The 23,754-nt window shown below is 38.8% G+C and overlaps 1 protein-coding gene across 1 annotated transcript; it reads right to left on the bottom strand.

Annotated features, from left to right (window-relative positions):
• Positions 1–903: 903 nt before the first annotated feature.
• Positions 904–17,733, bottom strand: LOC104945933 (sortilin-related receptor-like). The gene is made up of 5 exons (XM_010771662.1): positions 17,557–17,733; positions 8,743–8,844; positions 6,524–6,693; positions 2,037–2,241; positions 904–1,116 (listed from the first exon to the last, which is right to left on the bottom strand). Exons 1-5 carry the CDS (start codon positions 17,731–17,733, stop codon positions 982–984), a joined length of 789 nt encoding a protein of 262 aa, XP_010769964.1. The 3' UTR covers positions 904–981.
• Positions 17,734–23,754: the final 6,021 nt, after the last annotated feature.

Here is a 23,754-nt window from a genome sequence, read left to right on the forward strand (position 1 = left end):
TGTTGTTGTCTGAAGTCATGAACGTTAGTTGGTGCTCCAGTATAATCGGTACCCCTGAAACTCATCCAGTGAGAAACGTTCCGCGGTACAAAAATAAGTGCGATTAAAATGCGTTAATTTTTGTGTAATTAATTAATCTTAATTAACGCGTTAAAGTCCCGGCCCTAATATATATATATATATACTCCCCAAACAGGCGAAAACCTACCAGTTTCACCCACTGTCTCTGCCACCTCCCTCCATGCCTGGTTCCTCCAGTTTGTATCCCGGTAAATAGTTCTGGTCGTAAAGAACCGGGTGATTTGCTACCGTAATTTCTCGTTTGGAATATGAGGAAATGAACTCATACTCATCGCGGTTTGATTGGCTAGCGCTTGTACTGTCAGATTTGCATAAACGGGATTTGATTGGCTGATGCTTCCAGCTCAGCTTCAAAAGTTGAACATTGCTCAACTTTTGAATCCTGAAAATCCTGGAAATCTTTGCTTTGCTTCCCCACAATGCAGTTCGGCAAAAAGCAAGGCAAAGTGACGTCACCCCCATTCAAAGTCAATGGGCAGAGAAGCGTTGGAAGATTTTTTTAAAGCTGCTGTGTGGACGTACCATGACTAAGAAGAAGCTTCTAGCATCTAGAGTTCAGATGGATTTCCTGTGTTTTAAGCAATACAGGAAGAATACGAGATACAGAAAGGCAGATAGATGACCGCTGAGAACCACTTGTGGGTAGGTTTTGGCTGGTTTCCTCTGTGTGAACATATCTGTGTCATCAGAACAAGAGAATGTTGCTGTAAAAATAACAAAAGCTTGCCTGGCTCCAGCTCTGAAAGAGAGAGCATCTCCAACAGATGGCAGCTAAAGTCTCTTCATCTGTCTTGAGTAACACACACACACTCCTGCCAAATGTTTTATTTGTATCTTTTATTTTATTTACAGACTCTAGTTAGTACTATTCGAATAGTGGAATTTAAGCGTGGGTTAAAACTAAAATGTAGTCCCACCTGTGGCCATGATGAGTCCAGGTGCAGAGTCCTTGGATAAAATGGGCATCCTCCTCAGCTGGATGTTGAACAACTGGCTCCAGCGCTGGGCCAGGTGCAGGGAGCAACCTTTACCGAGCTGTGGAGGAGGAGAGGAAGAAGATTGACGATTTGTTCCTTAGTCATTTTCTTCTCTTTGCTTTACCACCAAATGACATCATGAGAGTACTAGACAGAGAAAGTGAGTGCTCGAAATTGATGGTAAGTTTAGGAAGGTGAACTTTCAATTTATTTGGCTGATACTAATACTTGATATGAATATTGATAAAGAATACAAATTATTTTGAGGTTTGACATTGCAATGTTAGAAAAAAACAAAAACAAATTAAATCCTACTTTTCAGATACTTTTATTACCAACTAAGGCCTTTTTTTTTATAGATAAATGAATTAAATGACGTAAGACCTTAAGGATCCATGGTAATTGAGTATAATAGAGGTTTGACCGTATTCATCACACCATAATCAGTTTGTGAAACTGAAATGCTGCTTAAAGGATCTGTCATCTTGTCAAGATACTTTCCATTCACAATAATAATTATAATAAATTGCAATTCAGAGTAAAGAATGGGAATAAGGCTACCAGCAGACTTAATAAACTACGGAGTGTGTGAAGGTGTAAATGTAGAAATAGGATGTACAAAATAAAAAAGAGGCTGTGTACAATATCATTTATGATTATTAATGCTAATTTGATTAAACATGCTTTTATAAGAGAATATGTATCATGTGAGCATAATCTAAAATAAATAACATAGCTCTTAAATGTGGTTGTAAACATATACAGGCTGCATTAACAGCTAATAGTTCACCATGGGCAATTGTTTTATATAGAGAACAAATTGTTTAACGAAGTTGCAATGAATGAAATAAGCAAAACCGATTGAGATACAGTGAACCTGTTTCTGGGACACTGGGACTATTGCCTACTTTGCACCGATTGGTCCGTTTCACGAGCCAATTTCTGATGTTGGCAAACAAAAATCTTAAATAGGTGTACCTGGCATTCCACAGTGCCTCCCAGGCTGTCAGCAGTAGGGGGCTGGAGCAGCTCCCACGTCCCCCCCTTGTCGAAAGTGATGACTGATCGCATATTGTCCTCGTTGAGCGAGCCGTTGAGCGAGCCGTTGATGAGCGTGGCGATGAAGACTCCTCGCAGCCCGTCCACACGGTGCAGGTCTGCAAAGGGCTCGTTGGCAAAGTACCTGAAACACAGGGGCAGAGCGTTCAGAGGAGGACAGTTGATGAAGTCGTCTTTAATGTCCTACAGTTGTTGATATAACTGCAGATAAGGAAGAAGGAATAAACAACTTATAATAAATCCCCATAAAATACATTTTAATGTATTTTTCATTTCAAGTATATAGTGTGTTACTGTTTTGGAAGAGCCTGAGACTTAAAAGAGGCTTTGCTGTAGTGTGTTATACAGGTTGTTGTAAAGGGTCTGCAAAGGCAACAAGTTCCTTCCAGGGGGAGTTTCTCTCTCACACACTCCCCCCCCCCCCCCCCCCCCTTTGCCTGAAAGGCCTCCATTGGACTCCTTTGTTTACTTCCGTAACATAATGACATCATGTCCATTGGCTGGAGCTCCAACACATTGTATGTGATACAGGACATTCCCGACACATCTCTAAGCGGTTGACAAATCGCAAACAGAGCCGACCAGCTAACCAATCAGGGCACACTGGGCTCTGGTTTCAGACAGAGGGTGAAAAGAGGTGCTGCTGCACAGGCAGTATGAGACAAATAAAGGGCTTTTTGAACATTAAAGCATGCAGACATTTCACAGCAGAGACACAAAATACAAATATGAACCTAAACATTTACAGAATTTGTCCTCTTTAAGATTTTAATTGACAACAACTAGGCTTTAGCTTTTTTGAATAAGACAATACACTCATTGCATCTTATATCTTATTTATAAATCTAGTATTTTTAAGTTGCCCCATACATGTCCCTTTCACTTGGCTCACTAACACTGGAGGGTAAACGCAAGTAGACATAGTGCATCTGTATTATAGAGCTGTAGAGGTAACTTAACACAAAGCAGAGAGAGGTAAACAGGAAGCTTCAACATCATTACCCAGAAATGATGTAAGAGAGCTGCATACAAACACACGCACTTTCACCCACAGGATGCTGTAGGATTAGATGAACAGAAGGTACACTTCATTTCATTATCAGAAAACAGTGTCACATACAAAGGGAGAATCAACATTGGGAGGCAAACACCTGAGCCTGCACTGTAACCGCCTATGACAAAACAACACAGGAGCTTCCTGATGTGATTATAGAGGAGCAGAAAAACAATGAGAGGTCAGACAGAGTTGTGGAGTCAGATCAATAGATTCCCTTTTATTAGATAAAGAGGAATTACTCTTTGTTGTTTACAAAGACTCACTGTTATCAGACCTTTTTAGGCAGAAACTAGACGTTTCACTGTCAGTGTCTAAGGTTGCTATGGGAACTACTCTATTACTAGAAAACTCGCAAACTGTGCTTAATATTTACCGGACGTAAACACCGTGCTCATTTGTATGCGTCTGTACAATTGGCTTGAGCGTGTGATCCAATTCTTAAACAAAGGGAAAATGCGTAAAAACATTATATTCATAGAACTAAATAAATATTAAGCATGACATTTCATCTTTACCAAGGAGCTAGTTTAACAAAACAACCCGACTAATGATTTCTCTGGAGATTTCAAATGTATCACACGCTTTCATCAGCAGAAGACATTAGCTCAGTTGTCATGAAAATTGATTTGCTGGCTGAGTTACTGACAGTTCATTTTGATCTGATGGGAAACGAGTCCATTATATTCTTTCTCAAAATTCTTGCAGTGACTTGGACCCTAACCAAAATATAGCTTGTCGTCTTTAAAACATGTATAATGCACACAGCTGATCCAAGGCTGATTTCCCTACCTGACAACATAAATACAGAATAACCTGTAGTTTTATTCATATACAGTAAATAAGTAAAATCTACAAACAAACTGACAACCCTTATACAAAACCAGGACACAAACAACCACAAAAAGCCTTAATAGACAGATAATAAGCTGTTATAATACTAGAGGACATATTATGCTCAATTGTTTTGTTTCATATTTGTATTTTGAGCCTCTACTGTGACATGTCTCCATGCTTTAATGTTCAAAAAGCTCTTTATTTTTCTCATACTGCCTGTGCTGCAGCACCTCTTTTCACCCTCTGTCTGAAACCAGAGCCCAGTCTGCTCTGATTGGTTAGCTGCTCAGTCTTGTTTTGATTAGTCAACCACTTAGAGATCTCCCACCCCTTAGCCTTTCATGTACAATGTGTTGCAGCGCTAGCCAAAAGAAGTGGAAGTGTTACATAGTGATGTCATTATGTTAGGGAAATTAACAACAGAGGCGTTTCAGGCAAGGGGGGGAGAGTGTGTGGGAGAAAACTCCCTCTGGAGGGAACACAGGGATTTTTACTTTTGCAGAGCATTTACATGCACCAAAACCTGATTAACACACTATAGGAAGTGACCAATAACACTATATACCAGGGGTGTCAAACTCAATTTAATCGCGGGCCACATCAGCATTATGGCTGCACTCAAAGGGCCGGTTGTAACTTTAAGACTATATAAAAAATACATATATACGGTAAATATATATATAAAATAATGTATTATATTACAATATTGTCTCTGTATTGGATTATTATTGGATAGGGTAATAACTTCATAATTAAGTACGTCTGAAAGCAGAAGTCTAGGGCAAATAATTGCAAGTCACAAAATGATTTAAAAAGAAAAGCCAAATTCTGTAAAACAAGTCACAATCAAAAAACAGAAGTGACATTTTTTTTTTAAAGAAAGTAACATAAAAAAAAAAAAAAAAAAAGAGTCAAATTCTGAGAAAAAGGCACATTCTAAGAAAAAAAGGCATATTTAGAAGAAAAAAAGTCAAATTCTGAGAAAAAAAGTCTAATTTGAGATGCATTGTGGGACATGTAGTTTATGGGCAACGTGCTTCAGTAAATCATCATGTAACCGTATAATAAACATATAATATTCTTTGCAAGCTCTTGTGGGGCCACATAAAATGAAGTCACAGGCCGGATTTGGCCCCCGGGCCTTGAGTTTGACACCCCTGCTATATACTTTTTAATGAAAGCTATGCGTGTTGATTCAAAAGCTCTCAATATGGTTCCCACAGACTAGTTCCCTAAACCATATTGCGAAACAAGGAACTGGAAGCCTCCCAGATATTGCTGTGCGACATGAAGACATTTTAATATTGAGATGTCTTTGATCAAATTCCTTATACCAATATTGCGCCAATGATTTAAGGGTGACTAGCGTGCTTAAAAAAAAAAGAAAGAAGATCTCTCTCTCTCAGGTGTGTGCTGTACAGCCGCAATACGTAATTAAAACTTTCCATGCCAATAAAAATAATTGCTTTGGGATTGCTTCAGACAGCCCTTGTGTCCAACTTGGGTTGCCCTCGTAAAATCAATCTGCGCACTGTTGATAAATCGGCCCTACCCTTGCTCAGACAACCAGAAAGAGCTTGGTGTAAATCTGCTGCTCTTTGCCTTGAAAGGGAGACCATACATCTGGTGCCACCCTGTGAAGCCAGCAGCTGTGGGAAGACCCAGGAGATTAGGAGGATTATATATCACATGTACTTTTGTCTTCAAACCAGACCAACAGGTTTACTCTATCCATCAGCCTCATATTTGTTGCACTTGTTAGACTTTTCTTTAGTGGCCTATATTTGCGACATGGGCGGAAAAAGCTCTGCGTTGACATTTAATTCCTGTGGAGAAATCGGTGCCAATACATTAGGCGGAAGCGTTGACCGCAGCATCTCAATGCTCTACGTTGTCACCCAGCACTGCTCAATCAGATAACAGCTGTATGTAGCGCACAAGCTAGCAAGGAAGGTGACCATAGAAAGAAAAATGAACTGGCTGTTTTCACCACAAGGCTTTTATCATTTGAATGCAGCTTTAATGTGTCTTAGAGGTCCTATTGTGCATTTTGTGGTTTTACCTTTCCTAATGTGTGTTTTTGTGCAAATTTAAATGGTCTGCTAACATTTTCTCTACCACATACTCTGAAACGCCTCCATTGGACTCCTTTGTTTACTTTGATAACATAGTGACGTCACTATGTAACACTCAGGCTTCTATTGGCTAGCGCTCCAACACATTGTACGTGATAGGCTAAGGGTTGGGACATCTCGGAGCAGTTGGCCAATCAAAACAGAGGCCTGCCAGCTAACTAATCAGAACAGACTGGTTTCGGACAGGGTGAAAAGAGTCACAGTAGAGGCACAAAATACAAATATGAACCTGAAAATGAGCGAAACAGGGCCTCTTTAAACTACACTGTGTGTGTGTGTGTGTGTGTGTGTGTGTGTGTGTGTGTGTGTGTGTGTGTGTGTGTGTGTGTGTGTGTGTGTGTGTGTGTGTGTGTGTGTGTGTGTGTGTGTGTGTGTAATACCTGATCAGTGTGTTGCTGCCAGAGCCCTCAGGACTGTAGTAAAGAACATTCTCCAGAGACAGAGAGAAGGACAGGCCCTGTGTGTCCGAGATGTAGAGGTGTGTGACGTTGTTCAGGTGATTCACACACACAAACACTTGGTCCTCTGACGCATCTGCTATGTAGTACTCCTGTTAGGACAAGAAGAAGATGGGAGGGGGGTCATCTTTAGACTGAGGATGCAATATGACTGGAAACGATGTAAAAAGATTTCAGAAACAAAAATTCAGCTGCATACATGATGATGTAGGTGGTTCCTCCATCAGAATGAAGATATCGTTTGTCTGTATTTTTTTTTTTAAATGGGAGCCACAGTGTTCATATTTAGTTTGCTTATTACAACTACTGCAGAGAGTGCTAAAACAGATAGGAGTTAGGAGGAGCGTTTGACACTGGCTCGAGAATTATCCCATTGGCAAATTCATACAAACTTTGGGAACCACTATCTTGACAATCAGGTTAACTCATGGATCTAACACCTTTTAAATCTGCATATTCTGCAAAAATACAAGCTCTTTGTACAATGTTCTGTTGACCACAGAAAAGGTATTTTTCCCGTTAGGTTAACACATCTTAAGGTTCATTCATTAAGATTTAGCGGCAGTAGCTCAAACTTAAGAGACTTGGCTTTGGGACCAAAGGGTCGCCGGTTCACGTCCCGATAGAAACAAAAATAAGGAATGTGGACTGGTAGCTTGGAGAGGTGCCAGTTCCCTTCCTGGGCACTGCCGAGGCATCGAACCAACTGTTCCCTGGGGTTGGAAAAACTGACAATCTGTATGCTCTGACAATTCCAGTGGTTACTTTACTTAAAGGGGACTTATCATACAAAATGCACTTTTGTACGTCTTTTATACATGAATATGTGTCCCCGGTGTGTCAGGGAGCTCACCAAGTGTCAGAAAACACAACCCTTTCTCTTTTCCTCCATACCCAAATCTCTAAAAACGGGGCTGCAACGGATCTGATACAGACTGATCCAGATTTGAAAATTCTCTAACGTCAGGAACGAGGAGCTCCGCCTATATGGGCAACTCTCCACCTATCAGGAGGAGACAGCCACAGCCATTGCCATTCGAAAGCGCTGGAGACGCTGTAGTACATATGCCAGGTCTGTAGGTGGCGCTGTATTCTGCCACAAAAGCAGCGAAGAAGACTTCTCAGATTCAGCCCTTGCAAGAACAGGGCTAAAAAAGAGCAAATAGAGCGAAATGAGGCATGGCTAAAATGCATGATCTGTTTGGTATTTTGAAAAAAAAACTTCGCTGACATGTTTTGTATAGGTATGGCCCTACAATATATTATTCAAATATAGCATGATAGATCCACTTTAAGTAAACATATAAGTACCAGAGATAAGAATACTCTGTTACAAGTAGAAGTTTACTCAACTCAATAAAGGACATACGCATTAGCATCAAAATATACTTGAAGTACCGAAAGTAAAAGTACTAAGCACATTTGCTCATTTTAGAATAATATATATAATACATTTAGATTATTATCATCAATGCATTAATATGTTTATCAAAGCTGGTAAAGCTGGAACTCATTTTATTATTTTATTGACTGCTGGGTAGCTTGTGAATTTACTCCAGGTGTAACTCAAGTCTTATTTGAGTTTTGACTATGTATTCAATTAGTAATCCAAATCTGCAAAGTAACTTAAGGTATTAAATAAATGTAGTGGGGTAGAAGTACAAAGTAAAAAACTAATTCAAATACTCAAGTAAAGTACAAGTACCTCAGAATTGTACTTAAGTACAGTCCTTTGCAAATGTACTTAGTAACTTGACTTCATTGAACAATTGCTCACTCACTGTGTTTTATATTTATATATATGTTTTCAGACTTCATATGTATAGGTCCTGTGCATGTGTGTGTACTGTGTATAATAACAGTGAACAACGGAATTTCCCGGAAAAATAAAAGGGACTTCTTCTAACGTTGTTTTCAGATAAACGCACATTTTTTTCTATACATACATTTTAGCGCCGTAACACAACAACAAAAGAGTTTGGTGTGTTTTGAAGTAGCGTTGGATTATGGGATTTGGGTTCAATTCCGATTCGATACCCAGAAATACTTCATCTTTAGTTCCTCATTTGGCCGGTTGATCCAGTTTTCATTAGTTGTTCATCAATTGAATGACTGCAGCATTAGATGTAAAAGAAACTCACTGTGATTGGATGTCGGGTCATAAACTGGGCTGCTTTCATTGGCTGGCGGTTGTAGGAGACCCAGAGCTGGACAGATGAAGGTGCATGGCTGCCAAACTGTTTCTGGAGAGGCAGAGGACACAGAGACAGAGAAAGCACAGTCAGATAACTCATCATGTATGTCAAACCCTTGAACATTTCAGAGGCGGCCAATCTGCTGTGATCTGTTTGGTAACTCAGCAACTCCAACTTGGAATTGACATACAGGCTTCATCTGTCAATGAAGAAGGGATTCAATGAGTTAGCATAAATGTTGGTGGCCACAACTACTCAAAATATTTGTTGAAATGTTAAATCAGGCATCTAAAAATCTCAAACATCGTTGTGCAGTGCGGTCCCCAGAGGTTGTGGATAAGGACAAGTGACTTTGGTTATCTGGACTATCCTGATGATGTTTTCCTGTCTTCATGGCCTTACAGTGCTTGCCAGCTGAGTCAGAAAACATTAAAAGTCCAGAAAGACTCACAGTGGGGTACAAAAAGCTGTGTGTACTGTATCTGTGTGTGTGTCTTGGAACAATTTATTTCCATCCTTGACTGCCTAAAACACCCCCCAGTCTCCAGCAAAGCATTTCAGGCTTTTCAATTCAGTCTATTGATTTATCTAGCGTAGTGCCACATCGACTGTGTGGTGTGATGTGAAAGCAAAGCAGCAACTACACTGAAACACTAGGAGGGAATGGAGAGAGAGGAAAATAAGGGTTAAGGTCTATATGGTATAAAATTATGTAAAATACAAGCCAATATTCCTTCTGATATGTAAGGAACAGTTGTCTATAGGACTATATTCTCTTCACATGTTATACTTTAATCAAGGTTTTCAGGTCAGTGTAATTTGTGAGTCGAGAGGGAAAATTAGACAGGAGGAGAGTGTCAACTACGGTATGTGTTTTCACATGTAAGTGGTATGGTGATTATACCATATATTTTCCCACTGAAACCTCAGATTGCCTTGCAATGGCAACAGTAATTGGCCACACATTCCACTGTGCTCATATTCTCTGAAGCTGATCCTCTCTAAACTCTCGCTGTTTTCTCAAAATTAGATCAGGGCCTCAGATCAACGCAGCCTGATGGCAAACAGACACTATCACATTATTGTTAATTGTAATAAGTAATACACAACTCATAAATATAAAATTACCAGAAATAAACTAGATGTAGTCGTGCTAAGGAATGTTAATGGGAATAAATACGCAATTCCCAACTCTGAGATCTCAACTTTTTGACATAACAATTGTTATTAAACCAGATGAAACCAATGAGATAAGGGACACTTGCGATGTTGATCTGGCCATAGAGGCTAGTCTGCTGTTGTGAAAACAATAAACTATAAAACAATTTATATAAAAGGTCAGAGTAGTAACTGATGTCCATGGATCACCAGAAGAGGTTGAATATAGATAGATGCCTAACAAAAAGAGACAACAAGACATGAATAAATGACTAACATTTTGTGGAAAAATAAAACAGCAGACCTTTGTTTGAAACCATAAAGATTTCAAAGGATACAGAAAACATTGAAAGCTGATGAATCCATCAAGGACACAATATCTTTATGCTAACCCACGTCTAAAGATAAATGTCTGAACAACGCAGCTGTGTTACAGGAGTTCAACAGGGCTCAATACTGGGCCCCCGCATCTTTTCCTTTTCTACAAGGATGCTTGGTTCTCTCATCCCCTTGCACGGCTCCTATTAACACTCATTTCACCCTGCTAGGTTATTTTCAAGATTGCTTTGAAAGGTGGCCATTCCTAGCAGATATAAACATATACACATGTTATGTTAAAAAATAAATAATATACCCTTCACAAAACAACTTACTTTCCTACTATCCTATGTACAGTATCTAGTAATGTATAGCATTGTTATTGGGCTAAATTATATTTAAGAGGTATTATTTAGGGACATGTTGGTTCATTGTAGTCTTACACAGTTTGACTTTTTTTTTTAAATCACACGAAAGCTGCAAAGAATGATATTCCTATATTAATAATTAACTAATGATTGTGTGTCACACAATAACTATGCATTTTAGATCATTTTAAAAAGGAGCATTATAGCATCTTTCAGCTCATTGTTTTGGGTTTAATGCCCCCAACTGCTCTATATTTGTTGATATACTTTCAACAGCAGCAAGCGTTCAGTGAAAGAGCTGTGATAAAACCAATGACCACTCTCTGCCCAGCACTATATATCAGACGGACAGATGGTGAACACAGTGCAACATTTAGCAGCTAAAGAGCAAGATTTGTATAAGGAGTTTGATGAGACAAAAACAGAGCTAAAAGAGAGTAAATAATATTTTCAGGTGGACAGAAAACTTAAACAAATTCATGCAGAGTTGTTCTGATATTTGTCTTTCTCTTTACAGGCCCATTTTGTATATCGACTTTATAAGACTTAAATCCACAACCCAGACTTTTTAATGAGTTGCTTACACTGAAATTGTAAAACTAGGGAGGGGCAGAAGGGGAATTTAGGTTAAAAAGTTAGGTGGAAAAGATACTTTACTTCCTTCAGTTTCATTTAGAATGAGAAAAATAAATACTTTCTCTTTGAAGAAACACTAGAATAGCAGCAATAGCAAGTGTCAATGTGGTAACATGGAGTTCTAAACAGCAAAGCTCTTCTAGAAATTTCCTGTAAAATACCAAAACACAGATGAGGAGAGGGCCAGGAATGTGTCTGTGGTATTCACTAAACCGTGTTGTTTTAAAAAAAACTGCTAGTAAGCAAGAGCTTCAGAAGGGAGTACTGTTGCACTTTGTAGAGGAATAATTACTTCCCCAATCTGTACTTCCTGTTTTCTTCTCCGTCTGTCCCAGACTTTCTTTGCACAGAAACTGATCTAGATGAGAAGTAATATGGCTTAAAGATAACTGCTAAGATAAGAAGGGATTATAAATGTCCCCATTACATCTACAGTATTAGGCCGGTTATCTTACTCAAGTCCCCCTGATGGGACCAAAGGCTGCATATTTAAAGTCTGATTAGCACTCTATTCCTTAAGATCCTTAAGATGTTTCTATATAAAACCCTCAATTTATGGCTCTTTAATTAGCTTAAGCAGCTTGGCACTGACAAAAGCCCTTGTAATATTTCATTATTCTAAATCCAATTAGTGCAAACCAAAGACAGAAAAATGAAAGAAAGTAACTAAGACCCCATTTACACGCAAACGAAAATGAAATGCAAACGAACCGAATACGATATCAAAAAAGTCTTCCGTTCACACGAGACCGCTCGAAAGCGCTGGAGACGCTGTAGTACATATGCCGGGCCTGTAAGTGGCGCTGTACTTCTGCCACAAAATACACCAAAAGCAGCGAAGAAGACCACAGGGCATGATTGCCATGGTTGCCCTTCTGTTTATGCCCCGCGGTGGATTTAGCAACCTGTAGTTCATGTAGTTCTCCATGTCCACTTGTTGCTGATGGTTGTGGTAGAGGAGCTGTAGATTTTGCACTAACATCTGTAGCATGGTCAGTAGCAGTAGTAGTAGCTACTGACAGTAGCTACTGACCATGCTACAGCAGTGAGCAGCAGAAGTGGGGCTATGGCTTCATCGTTATCAGGAAATGATCGTATAGGGCACACTGAGCCGTTTGGCCCCCCAGAGCGTTCCGTTTGCAGATCTACCCACCTTGGGGCCTGTTATCGTTTGCGGGGTCCGTTTCCGCGTTCCCGTTACGGCCTTGTGTGAACGAACGGGCTATACGAAAGAGAAAAGTAGCGGATACAAACGTTTGCATTCTCGTGTAAACAGCACCTAAAAGGATTCTTCATGGTAAAACAAATATAGATAGCTCTGCTAGCAGCTCCTACTTGCCTTTGTTCATACAAAACTTTTAGGAAGATGTCATGCCCCTGAGTGATCCATTTAATTCTTAATTGTAGCATTAAAGAACAAGCTTGTATTTTTGTATTGCAATATATATTGCCTTTATATTATTTATATTATTATATTGCAATCTCAGTTGTTTATAACATATAGCAGTACATTTGTACATTCGTATTAATGTAGCACAATATGGGAGTGAAGCCAGATGTGGATAGGCAGGTTTTAAAATTCAGTATGTCCAACTCTTAACTTTTATTTTTAGTTCAGAATGACGCTAACGTTGTACACTTTGGTAGATAGCAGAAATGATGCTAAGAGACAAAAACACAATAACCAGCAAATATAAGCAATCTACCCACAAAGCAATACATTACAGTAACCTATTACTGTGTTTCTTCCCATGGTGATAGAAATACACGTACAGAGCAGTGGCAGTGCAGAGGCATAAAGTTTAGAGATGTTTTTGACGATTGAATCGTCAAAAACATCTCTAAACTTTACGCCTCTGCACTGCCACTGTTATCTCAGCGCTTCGCTGGAAGTCAATAATGACTTCCTATATCCCATGTAGCACCGATTAATTGGTCTAGAAACTCTCTGAGGAAACACTTCAGAAAGGAAACGTAACCAAACAGAGCATGTGTTGGCAGTATTATGTTGCCCTCTTGAACTCAAAGGCTTTTACTTTCTTTTCCATGTCAGCGAGCCCCAGATGGATCAGTATTAGGTCGAAGTCGAATTTGAAAAGGTTTTGTTCTATAATCGGTCTACATATTTGGATTGGAAATTATTTAGAACAATGGTTTTATCCGTCATGTAAGTAGGAAGATAATGCTACAATGAGTGCAAACAATGATCTTTATTAGGTAGAAAATTAGGCTTTATTCTTGTTATCATGAAGTCATGGTTCACATACTATCCTTTATTTGCAGCTATTAATCAGATATCAAGGTCATCTTCGACTGTTATCACCTTACAAATTCCATGTCCATACTTACTGTAGGTCAATTGATCACAACAGGGCTCTTTTGATTACTACTGAACAAACTCTAGTGGTCAAAAGCTCCAGTAAAAAAACATAGTAAGTCCACTTTGAGTTAAGGTTAATTGCTCAAACAATCATTTTAACTTATTTTCACACAGTTTGTACAGTTCTTACATTTTGCTCATCACAGTTAAAGCTAGCATAACACACTATATCTGATATCAGTTCGAAAAAGCCTCCAAGGCTGTTATTAGATTATTATAAGATTATTTTCCGTTCAATCGTCTACTGTTGTGAAATTGTTGTTGCTTGAGCTGTTGCACAACTCTACTCTCAGGCCTGACAAAAGAGGTGAAGATATCAGTCAGATATCCTCATTCTCTTTTGGTCAATATATCCAACTTTATCTTTAGGAGTTAACATTCGCTAACATTAGCTAACGTTATCATTTCACAGAGTGACAGAAGCAGAAACTCACAATTCCTTGGAGATCTCAATTAAGATGATTAAGATCTAGATGTGAAATATAACTTAAGGAATTCTCACTACAATTTCTGTCGGACAGTGCTAATTTAAAGCTACAAAACACAGGGCTGAACAGCTGACGCTAGATTATTATTTGACTGATACATCCTCCTGATGGTGCTTTTCAACACGGAAAAGACTAAATCCTTGCTAACCTTTTAAATGATGAATGATACAGAGTGGCATTTCCATCACTTACATGCCAGCATAGGTTACATTGGGTGAACTCACACATTTAATGCAAATACATTTTTTAACTGGGGGATAAAAAAAAAAGGCCCCAAAGAAAAAAGAAGGCCATTGCCTCTGCCTTAAACCCTGCACATGCCTCGTTTTACAACGTCTTGCGTCACATCCCGAGCAGTAAACAAAACCACTCTTGGCAGTTGTTGGCCTCTCCACACTTTGAGGTTAACCTCTGCGTGTAATTGGACCACAATAGTAATTGCAAGGGAGGATTACTCGTTAGTTTGACCACATTAGCCACTGGTAATTATTGAAGCTGCTGTATATTTCTGACAATTTATTAGCACAGCGCTTAACACTGCCTGCTTCTGTGTACCCAGTAAATTGCACCATATGCAACACAAATCTGCATTTACAGACTGTATTCATAGATCACTTGCCTTCCTAATCACATTACATTACATTGCATTTAGCTGACGCTTTTATCCAAAGCGACTTACAATAAGTACATTCGACCAGGAAGATACAAACTTGAAGAAAACAGAATCATATAAGTACATCAGGTTTCATAGAGCCAAACATTTCAAGTGCTACTCAACTGGCTTTAGATAAGCCAGTCCTTTATTAGTGTATAAGTGCTTTGATAGTAATTCTATCGCTCGAAGTGGAGTCGAAAGAGATGAGTTTTCAGTCTGCGCCGGAAGATGTGTAAGCTTTCTGCTGTCCTGATTTCAATGGGGAGACCATTCCACCATTTTGGAGCCAGGATAGCAAACCCACGTGTTTTTGCAGCTGGGAACTTGGGTCCCCCTCGCAGTGCGGGTGCAGCGAGCTGTTTGGCTGATGCAGAGCGGAGTGCACGTGCTGGGGTGTATGGTTTAACCATGTCCTGGATGTAGGAAGGGCCAGATCCATTCGCAGCATGGTATGCAAGTACCAGTGTCTTGAAGTGGATTCTAGCAGTTACCGGAAGCCAGTGAAGGTAGCGGAGGAGCGGCGTGGTGTGGGAGAATTTTGGAAATCACATTTGCAAATAGCAGAGCAGAAAGCGACCCAGTTAAAGTAGATTCAGTTATTTGAATCATTGCATAATTAGCGCAGTATTGCAATGGAAAACATAAATAAGTAATAGTTACATTGAACTACATATCTTTGATGAAATATGGGAAAGATGGGATGTGAAACACAGTCCATTACTAATGACCCTGTGGTAAGATCTGATATTCAATGTAGGTATGAATATTGATGTTGTGTTGGTTACTTGATAGCTATATAGTGGTGCAGAAACGAGTCCTAAAACCCGCAAATAACTTTAAACTTTTATCATTTTTACCACTTGCGGCTCCCTTGTCTCAAAGTCAGTGTTTTTTTGTTATGTTTGTGGTTAGAAGCATGAAGTAAATTCTGTGGTTAACACAATCTGAAGACATTTTCACGTTTTGTCCTCCAACGTCAGTGAATACACCACTCGTGAATGTCCAAAACATTTACGAGTCAAGAAAACCGCGGTTGCTAACAAGTGACTAAAAGAGACTGCAAAACATCATCACGTAGTTCGTTTACCTATTTACTTCAGTGGATTGCATTAACGCTTCAAAAATGTGGTATTAATATGTGGAGATTATCCTGCTTAACAAAACATGTTAAGTAACATGAATGTGTATTTGCCACAGAGCTTATTGTATGGGCTGAAATCCAATGGCAAAATTCTATTGGATTTTTTTTTTCCAGATTTGTGGATTGTTATATAGATTGGTGTAAATTCTTACAATGCAGCAAAACAAAACAAAAAATGCAAAAATCCCTGACTCATAAATGCAGTATACAAAAAGCGACTCAGCAGTAAGATTTGATGCACAGCTAGATGCATTAACCTAGTATGATGAACTATCTGATATCAATAATCCAATCAGACAAATCTTTCACAGCTGACTTGTCTTATGATTACAATTGTTTCTCAAACACTGCAGTTAGCCCAAGCCGGCATGTCATGCGGAAGAAAGCAAATCTGTCCGAGGCACCCTGTGAAACGTAGGAGGAGAAGATATCCAAATCTTATTCACCATCTGCTCCGCTGTGTGTTTGTCTGCTGCCTAAGCGAGGCTTTTTCTACACAAACACTGGAGACTAACAATGACAAAAATACAGCGCTTCACGTTACCGCCTGCCAAATATTGACCTGTTACACTCAGCACATTATGCTAAGGTGGGAAACTGGTTGCTCACTACATTGCTCAACTAAGCTGTAATACAATGTGAGCTTTTAAAAAAAATGTATGCAGGTGCATTGTTGCAAGTTGTTAAACATTTTTGAAATAGTTTCTGTCCATTGTAGTATTATATTTCTGTCTTTTGGTTCGGGTAAATAAGGACTTTTAGTGGAGTGTTATGGATTAAAGAGGATATATTCTGCAAATGTTCAGGTTTCATATTTGTATTTTGTGGCTCTACCGTAACATGTTTACATGCTTAAATGTTCAAAAAAGGTGCTTTATTCTGCTCTGATCGGTTAGCTAGGCGGCTCTGTTGTGATTGGTCAACTGCTTTGAGGTATACAAGAGGGAACTTTGGGATTTTAGCCTTTGCAGACCATTTACAAGCACACAAACCTAAATAATCCACTACAGGAAATGGAAAACCCCAAAATCATAAAAAGGCCTATTAAACAATGGGGAAAATACAGACAACTAGCAGAAAAACAGAGTGGACTAAATTAAATGAAATTGAAAGTTTCAATTTCCTCCAACTCTCACAACCAATTTTGTTCCCCTTTAATTATCTTACAGAACCATTTCATTTCCGTTCTCATTTCCAGATAACCTATTTAACAAAGGAGGACTGAAATTGTTTGTTTTGAAGAAGGTTTTTCAGGAGGTGCATTATCCTTGCTATAAGTTATTTCTTACATAATCAGCGGTTATTGAGCAGTAAGTTGAATTTTAAAAGCCTGTTTTTTGTCATTAAGGGTTGGCCGATTAAAAGCAGAGAAGATACTCCATTTGTAATGATATGAAAGATTAATAAACACGAGGATTTCAAAGTGATATTGGGTCTATTGACAGATCAATAAATTAGGTAATTTGTCAGCTCAAATTCAACCTTTGTAAAAAAGGTCATCATTACTCTGTACAACCTTTATGTGTTAGAAAAGGTTTTGATGTCAAGAATAACACAGTGGCAAGAGACAAACATGACATTAACCAAACACAGTTCAGCGTGCTCAGCTCTCTTACCCGGGTGGTGGTGGCGAACAGGTACTTGTCTCGTAGTTGGAAGCTGTCGGCCTGCTCCAGGATCACCGTGCGGTTCTGTTCACTCTGGAAGAAGTCGGTGCTGCTGAGTATAGTGGAGACACCCTGGGGCTCATGTCTCTGGACCAGCACTGTGGTGGGGGGGTCATAAGGCTCCATGCCCCTGTGATAGGGTGAGGAAAGACGAAGGAAAGAAACGAGGGTGGAGGAGAGGGGTAGATAAGACGGAAGGGAGTTCAGAGGGGTGCATAAAGCAAGGGAAATCATTCTGTTAGGCAATTCTTTCCAATATAAAATATTAACATTACTTTGTTTTCTTCCAACAGTATTTCTAGTGGTTAAGTAATGGAGTGCATTAGGCCCACGTACAATTTCCTCTCATTGGGTTCCTCGTTTATAACACGTCTTTGTGAACATGTGAACATAAACATTTTATATGTCTCATCACCAGGGGATTTCTCTGTAGGTGTATTGAATCAGGATAAACATTGCCATTCATTTTCAAAAAGTTCACACATTTTAACCAAAAGATGTATTCAAGCCATCAACTTTTGTCACACAACTTTCTGCAAACCCTCACATGCCTTTTTGACTAGATTATGCTACGACAAAGAAGGCTAATTATCATTGAAAGGTGACACACAGTGACCATATTTTTGTATTTCCTATTCTCATATCCCTTAAAGGTCAAACTTGGAAAAACCACAATTGAACTGGGAGACAAAAATGTGCACAGATTTACTTTGTCCCTTTGAGCAAATCCACTGAGAGCAAAATTATATTGAAATCAACTGATTTCACCACACAATTAGGCCATTTGAGATGCTGTTGTGAACTGTTAAGAACTAATCTCTCTTGGTCAAATCTTCACTCCAATTAAATAACAACTCTGTTAGAAAACACCTGGTTCCTTCCTAACAAGCTGAAGGTACATGCCTGTGTACAGAAACACTTAAAAGGTAAATTAACTACAACTAAGTATAGGTGAATTTCAGCAAAAAAAACATCCAATAGCACGATCTGCTGCCAAAACCAATTCGCTTATAAGGTCCAGCTGAATTGTTACACTGCCAGCATAGAGCACTGTGCTCCCTGTAGCAGGGCAACAATGACCCAATTGACCATTTTCAAAGTCAAAGCCAGTTTAATATTTCTCATGGGCCACAAGGTTGTTCAGTGGTTAGCACAACAAGAAGCTTTGAGGTTTGACACACCTCTTTTTCCTCCGTGAGGACTTTGCCTGTTCCCCCAGTGGTAAGTTTCAAGTTTAAGTGGTGTGTTTTTTTTTCATTTCCCAGACATGGAGGGAATATAAACTGAGGCCCTAAAGAGATGTATCTTTGTTTAGGTTTGAAATGCAAAAGTATCCAGCATAATTTCCTTTAGATGTCTCATTTAAGATACCATTCCAGCTTGGATAACTTTACTCAGAGGTAAGAGTCTAAAACATAGGCAGTGGCACTGAATCCTTCTTATTAACCTAAAAATAAGAATTATTCTGTCTTTCATTCTTACAAAGACTGCTTTTTAGCTATAAGAAACGCCACATTTCAAGATGTTAAATGTCAGCACAAAATAGAGACAACGAGCATGTTCAAAACTAAAATGTCCCCATAGTCAAACTATTTGTGTCCACTAGTGCACAGCAAGGGTGTTCTGAAACTGTGGCACGGAGAGCCAGTCAGAATGAATGAAGGAGGTTCACTGGGTCTTATCGTCTGCCTTCCAAAGCAGTGTGTTTCCCTCCAGAGTCTCGAGAGCTAAACAGAGAGAGCAGTGTGTTGGCTCGGCTCTGCCTCTGTGGCATTCTTTCAAAGGTCCTTGTTCAACTGATGGACACTGTCTGGGCTTCATGAGTGCATGGAGGGCTATTCGCAGTCTGTCTCGGTCCCTTCCTTTAAATTAATGTCTGCCCCTACTAAACACTTCCCTAAACCCAATTCCTTCCTTGTTTTGGCAGTTTCTCATTTTCTGACAGCTCCGTTTGTCATTTGGTTAGTGTTTCCCTAAAATGATTTAGAAGGAAAATACTACCCATTTTAGATTGGACTGTCCACATCTTCTTTTTTTTTAGTTCCTTATACGTGACTTTGTTGCATGACTGGAAGGATAAGATAATAGGTTGCATGACAAGGTAAAAAGATAACATCAAAAAAGATAATTCAACAAAGTATTGGCTCAAAGTATTGGCTCAAAGTATTGGCGGCGCGATGTATGGGCGCGATGTAGCGGCGCGAGGTAACATCACAAAGTATCGTCACAAAGTATTGTCTTGAATAATAGGCAACAACGGCTCTCACGGCCGAATGTCAATTGGTCTGTTTTTAAAACATTTAAAAACTTTACAAGGACATGTTGACTCGCACAGGCATATTTGCTCTTTACCTTTGTTGAACAGTGAAAAATGTGTGTTAACCCTCCCCTCTATCCCTCTTTTAAGCCTAGCTGCTTCATTTCTCTCAGTGCATTTAAGTCCCTCCAGGATTTGTAGTGTTGTCTGTAATCCACATGGAAAAAGAGATTGTAGTTCTCATTGTATGCACAGAGGATTTTACTGGGTCTGTCTCCTAGCAGTGAGATCAGAGGATTAGGAGTTGGGTGGGGGACGTACCAATCACAATGGTTTGCTTTTAAATGCATCCAGCAGCAGACTGAGAGTCAGGCTTGAGTTTCTTTGGCTTTCAGCACCCTAAGAATGATAGGCAGCACAACATTAGCACCCCATGCTAAAGCCAGAACAAACAGGATTAGACCCAAATTGGATAGAGCCACGGGGGGAAAGTTTAAGATCAATCATTACTTGCCCTGCCTTTGTCCTCAGATCATTTGCAGTTACTTTTGGTTGGTGTACCAATGCAATGGTGTAGCTTTAAAACAGACTTAAACATATATTTGAGGTTGCTTTTAATACTGTATAAATTCAACCTCCTATTTGTCAAAGAAAAATGTGTTATTCCTTTTTTAAAACATTGGTGTGGCCTTTACTACAAATGTGCTTGCCAGGATGAGTTCCCTGGATGCTTAAGAAATCTGATGTATATTTAAACATTTCAAGCTTTTATCTTATTAGTAGGTAAGCATATTTTTACATTCTGAAAATATATTTTGTCTAGCTGTTTTAAAGTAAAGCCATCTGAATTCATTAAAGATGTTGAAGCAAGTTCTCATTAATGAATGATGGAGAATGGTGTGTGTGCACAAATGTGGAGTCACTGAGGAAAGGTGTTGGTCTCTCCAGCCAATTAAACGTTCTTCCTCTCCAACTTCAACTAATATTTCAACTGGTTTTAGAGCCACATTTAAACTTATAACTACATGAATTTGTTCCTTTAACTGACATTTTAACATTATCGTTTCAGTGTTAACTGGTCAAATGAGCTTCCAGCTCTTCAACAGTTAGATAAACTACTTCATTGTTTTATTGTCAGAGACCATTTAACTCCTTTAAGGGCATCGAATCAAAACAACCATATTTAATGTTCTCATTATTACACCAGCTGGTTTTGTCTGCTTTCACATTTTTAGTTTTTTCTCTATTCCTTTGAATGCTAATAATTCACCCGACACTATTACACAACCTTTCAGGGATTTAAAGGGGCCCCACTATGCTCATTTTCATGTTCATATTGTAATGTTTGCCTCTACTGTGACATGTTTATATGCTTTAATGTTCAAAAAGTGTTTTATCTAGGCCTTAGCCTATCATGAACAAAGTGTTGGAGCTCTAACCAATAGAATTGAGAGTGTTGCATAGTGATGTCATTATGTTACAGGAGTAAACAAAGGAGTTCAATCGAGGCGTTTCAGGTAGGTAGGTAACTTTGGGATTTTAGCCTTTGCAGACCATTTACATGTACAAAACCTATATAACACAGTACAGGAAAGGGAAACCCCCAAAAAGCATTATTGGGACACTTTAACTTCAACCCACACTTCTGTGATTGCAATGAGGACATTGTAAAATATAAAGTTGTTTGCATTGGCTGTTACTGTTTTTCACTACAAACAAACAAAACTGAATTACTTCAAGTCCACAATGTTTGTCCTGAATACATCTTGCTTTGTTTTCAAAGAGTGACATAGTGTTTTTATCTCATATCAAAATATATTTCCTGGTAGGTTTCTGCTGTATCAAAGGCCTTTCAGATCTACAATACACTGAACATGATCACAGTGAGGTGTGGATGTGGATGTGTGCAGGCAAACTTTGTTTCCGTGATCTGTCTGAAGGTGCTTTTATCGAGCACACAGGCAGGAGAAAATGCATAGAAAGGAAGCTAGTGATATTTATTCAAACTAAAACTCATCCATTAGCTCAGTCTGTTTTATTGTTCAGTACTGTTTTGAAATGTCCTCTTTTTGCCAAAATCTTAAGCACGGCCTTATAAGCCAACTGCTTTATTCAATTTAAAGTAAAAGACCCTGACTGCTGAAGAGTTTGGCATAGAAAAGGGTACGAAATCCCTGATTTCATTGTCTTGCTGTTGGCAACAGTGCAGTACGAAAGGCTCTAAAAGGAAGGCTACTTCCAAAAAAAAAGTATAGCTTTTTTCAAATTGGGTTAAAGCAGACTATAAAATCCACTATTTTGAAACACATATTTTGAAACACAGTAAGAGTGAGGCGTCCTTTTGTTCAGAGGGCAGAGGTACATGCTCCTGGTCTTTGGATGTTGTATTACAAATCATTCACACAGCAGACAAACTAGGTTTGACTGAAATGACTCTTGGCGTTACGTAAAAAAATCTAACAATTTATTTATCAGCACCATGAGGACAAATAAGGTACAAGGCTAATGTTAACATTTTGCACATAACTACTTAAATGTATCTTCACAGCGTTAAACCAAACATAAATATTGGATGAAGCAAAATACTTTTTGTCATGTTTCCAAAAGTACCATTTATTCCACTTAAAGGGTGGGGAGAACCTATATAACTGCCAATTTGGAGCAATATCTATATGATGCCATACATAAACTGAATAAAAGATGTAATACAGACATCAATAATTTAAATAAACACCTGATGTAGCAGCATTTTATTATATAATCCAAGAGCAAGAATTCAAATGCATATGGTAGTCTCTAGGGGTGCACCGAATGGGAAATTCTTGGCCGAAACCGATACCGAAAATAGGAAACAGTTGGCCGAATGCCGAAAGGCCGAAAATGATTAATAGAAATATATATATATATATAATGTATACATTTTTTACCAATGATGTTCAGCTGCCTGATTATGGAAAAATAAATGATTATGGCAAAACTTAACTTAAATAATAATCACTATCATGGGTCCATAAAACATTTATTCAGCACTTTTGAATGCATACAGTACATTAATTCCAAGTCAAGTGCATTTTCTTTTCTCTATAGGATAACTACAACAAAGTGCATTCAGAACAAAGCCAAGGTGCTTTAAAACTGCATAAACATCTAGGCCAGTAGGCCTACAACAAAATAGTGTAAATAAAGACTGTAACAGCCAGGCCTTCAACAACAAATGCACCTATAAGTGCATGCATACAAATGTGCAAACTGGATAAATCCACATGAATGTAACTATTTACAAATGAAATTACAATTCAATTTCAAGAATCTGTAAATAAGGCTGTCTGTCCTCATAAGCAAAGTGGTAAACATTGTATAAAGATACATAAAGTGAAAACTGGATACAAAATCCACAATCAATTACAAATTTCATTACAATTTCAAGAATCTGCAAATAAGGTGGTCTGTCCTCATGAGCAATGTAAACAACATTGTATCATTTAGATACCGAAAGTACAATATATTGAACACTGTGCTGCTGTCATTTCCCCCTAATGATAACCTGAGATGGTGAATTATAACTCACAATGAAAATTGTTCAGGAAAGTGGGTATAGAGTGACATGTAGAACTAGATAAGCTTATGATAAGCCAGCCTTGTCTACTTATTAAGGAAAAGTGGGAGGTTCTTTTTAATGAACAGTAGCTTCTCTGCTTTATCAGCCATAAGTCTGCTCCTCTTCTCATCAAGCACATGAGAGGCAGCGCTGAACAGTCTCTCGCTGTCAGTGCTTGTGATTTGATCTTACTCCGCATATTTGTCCGGGTGTTTAGATTTCAAGTGGTGGAGTAATCCCGAAGTGGTGAAAGTCTTTGCAGTTACACCCCTTCGAGAAATGTCAGCTGAAC

The sequence above is a fragment of the Notothenia coriiceps genome, unplaced genomic scaffold, assembly GCF_000735185.1.
Source record: "Notothenia coriiceps isolate Sejong01 unplaced genomic scaffold, NC01 NC01_scaffold00010274, whole genome shotgun sequence".
Classification (NCBI taxonomy): Eukaryota; Metazoa; Chordata; class Actinopteri; order Perciformes; family Nototheniidae; genus Notothenia; species Notothenia coriiceps.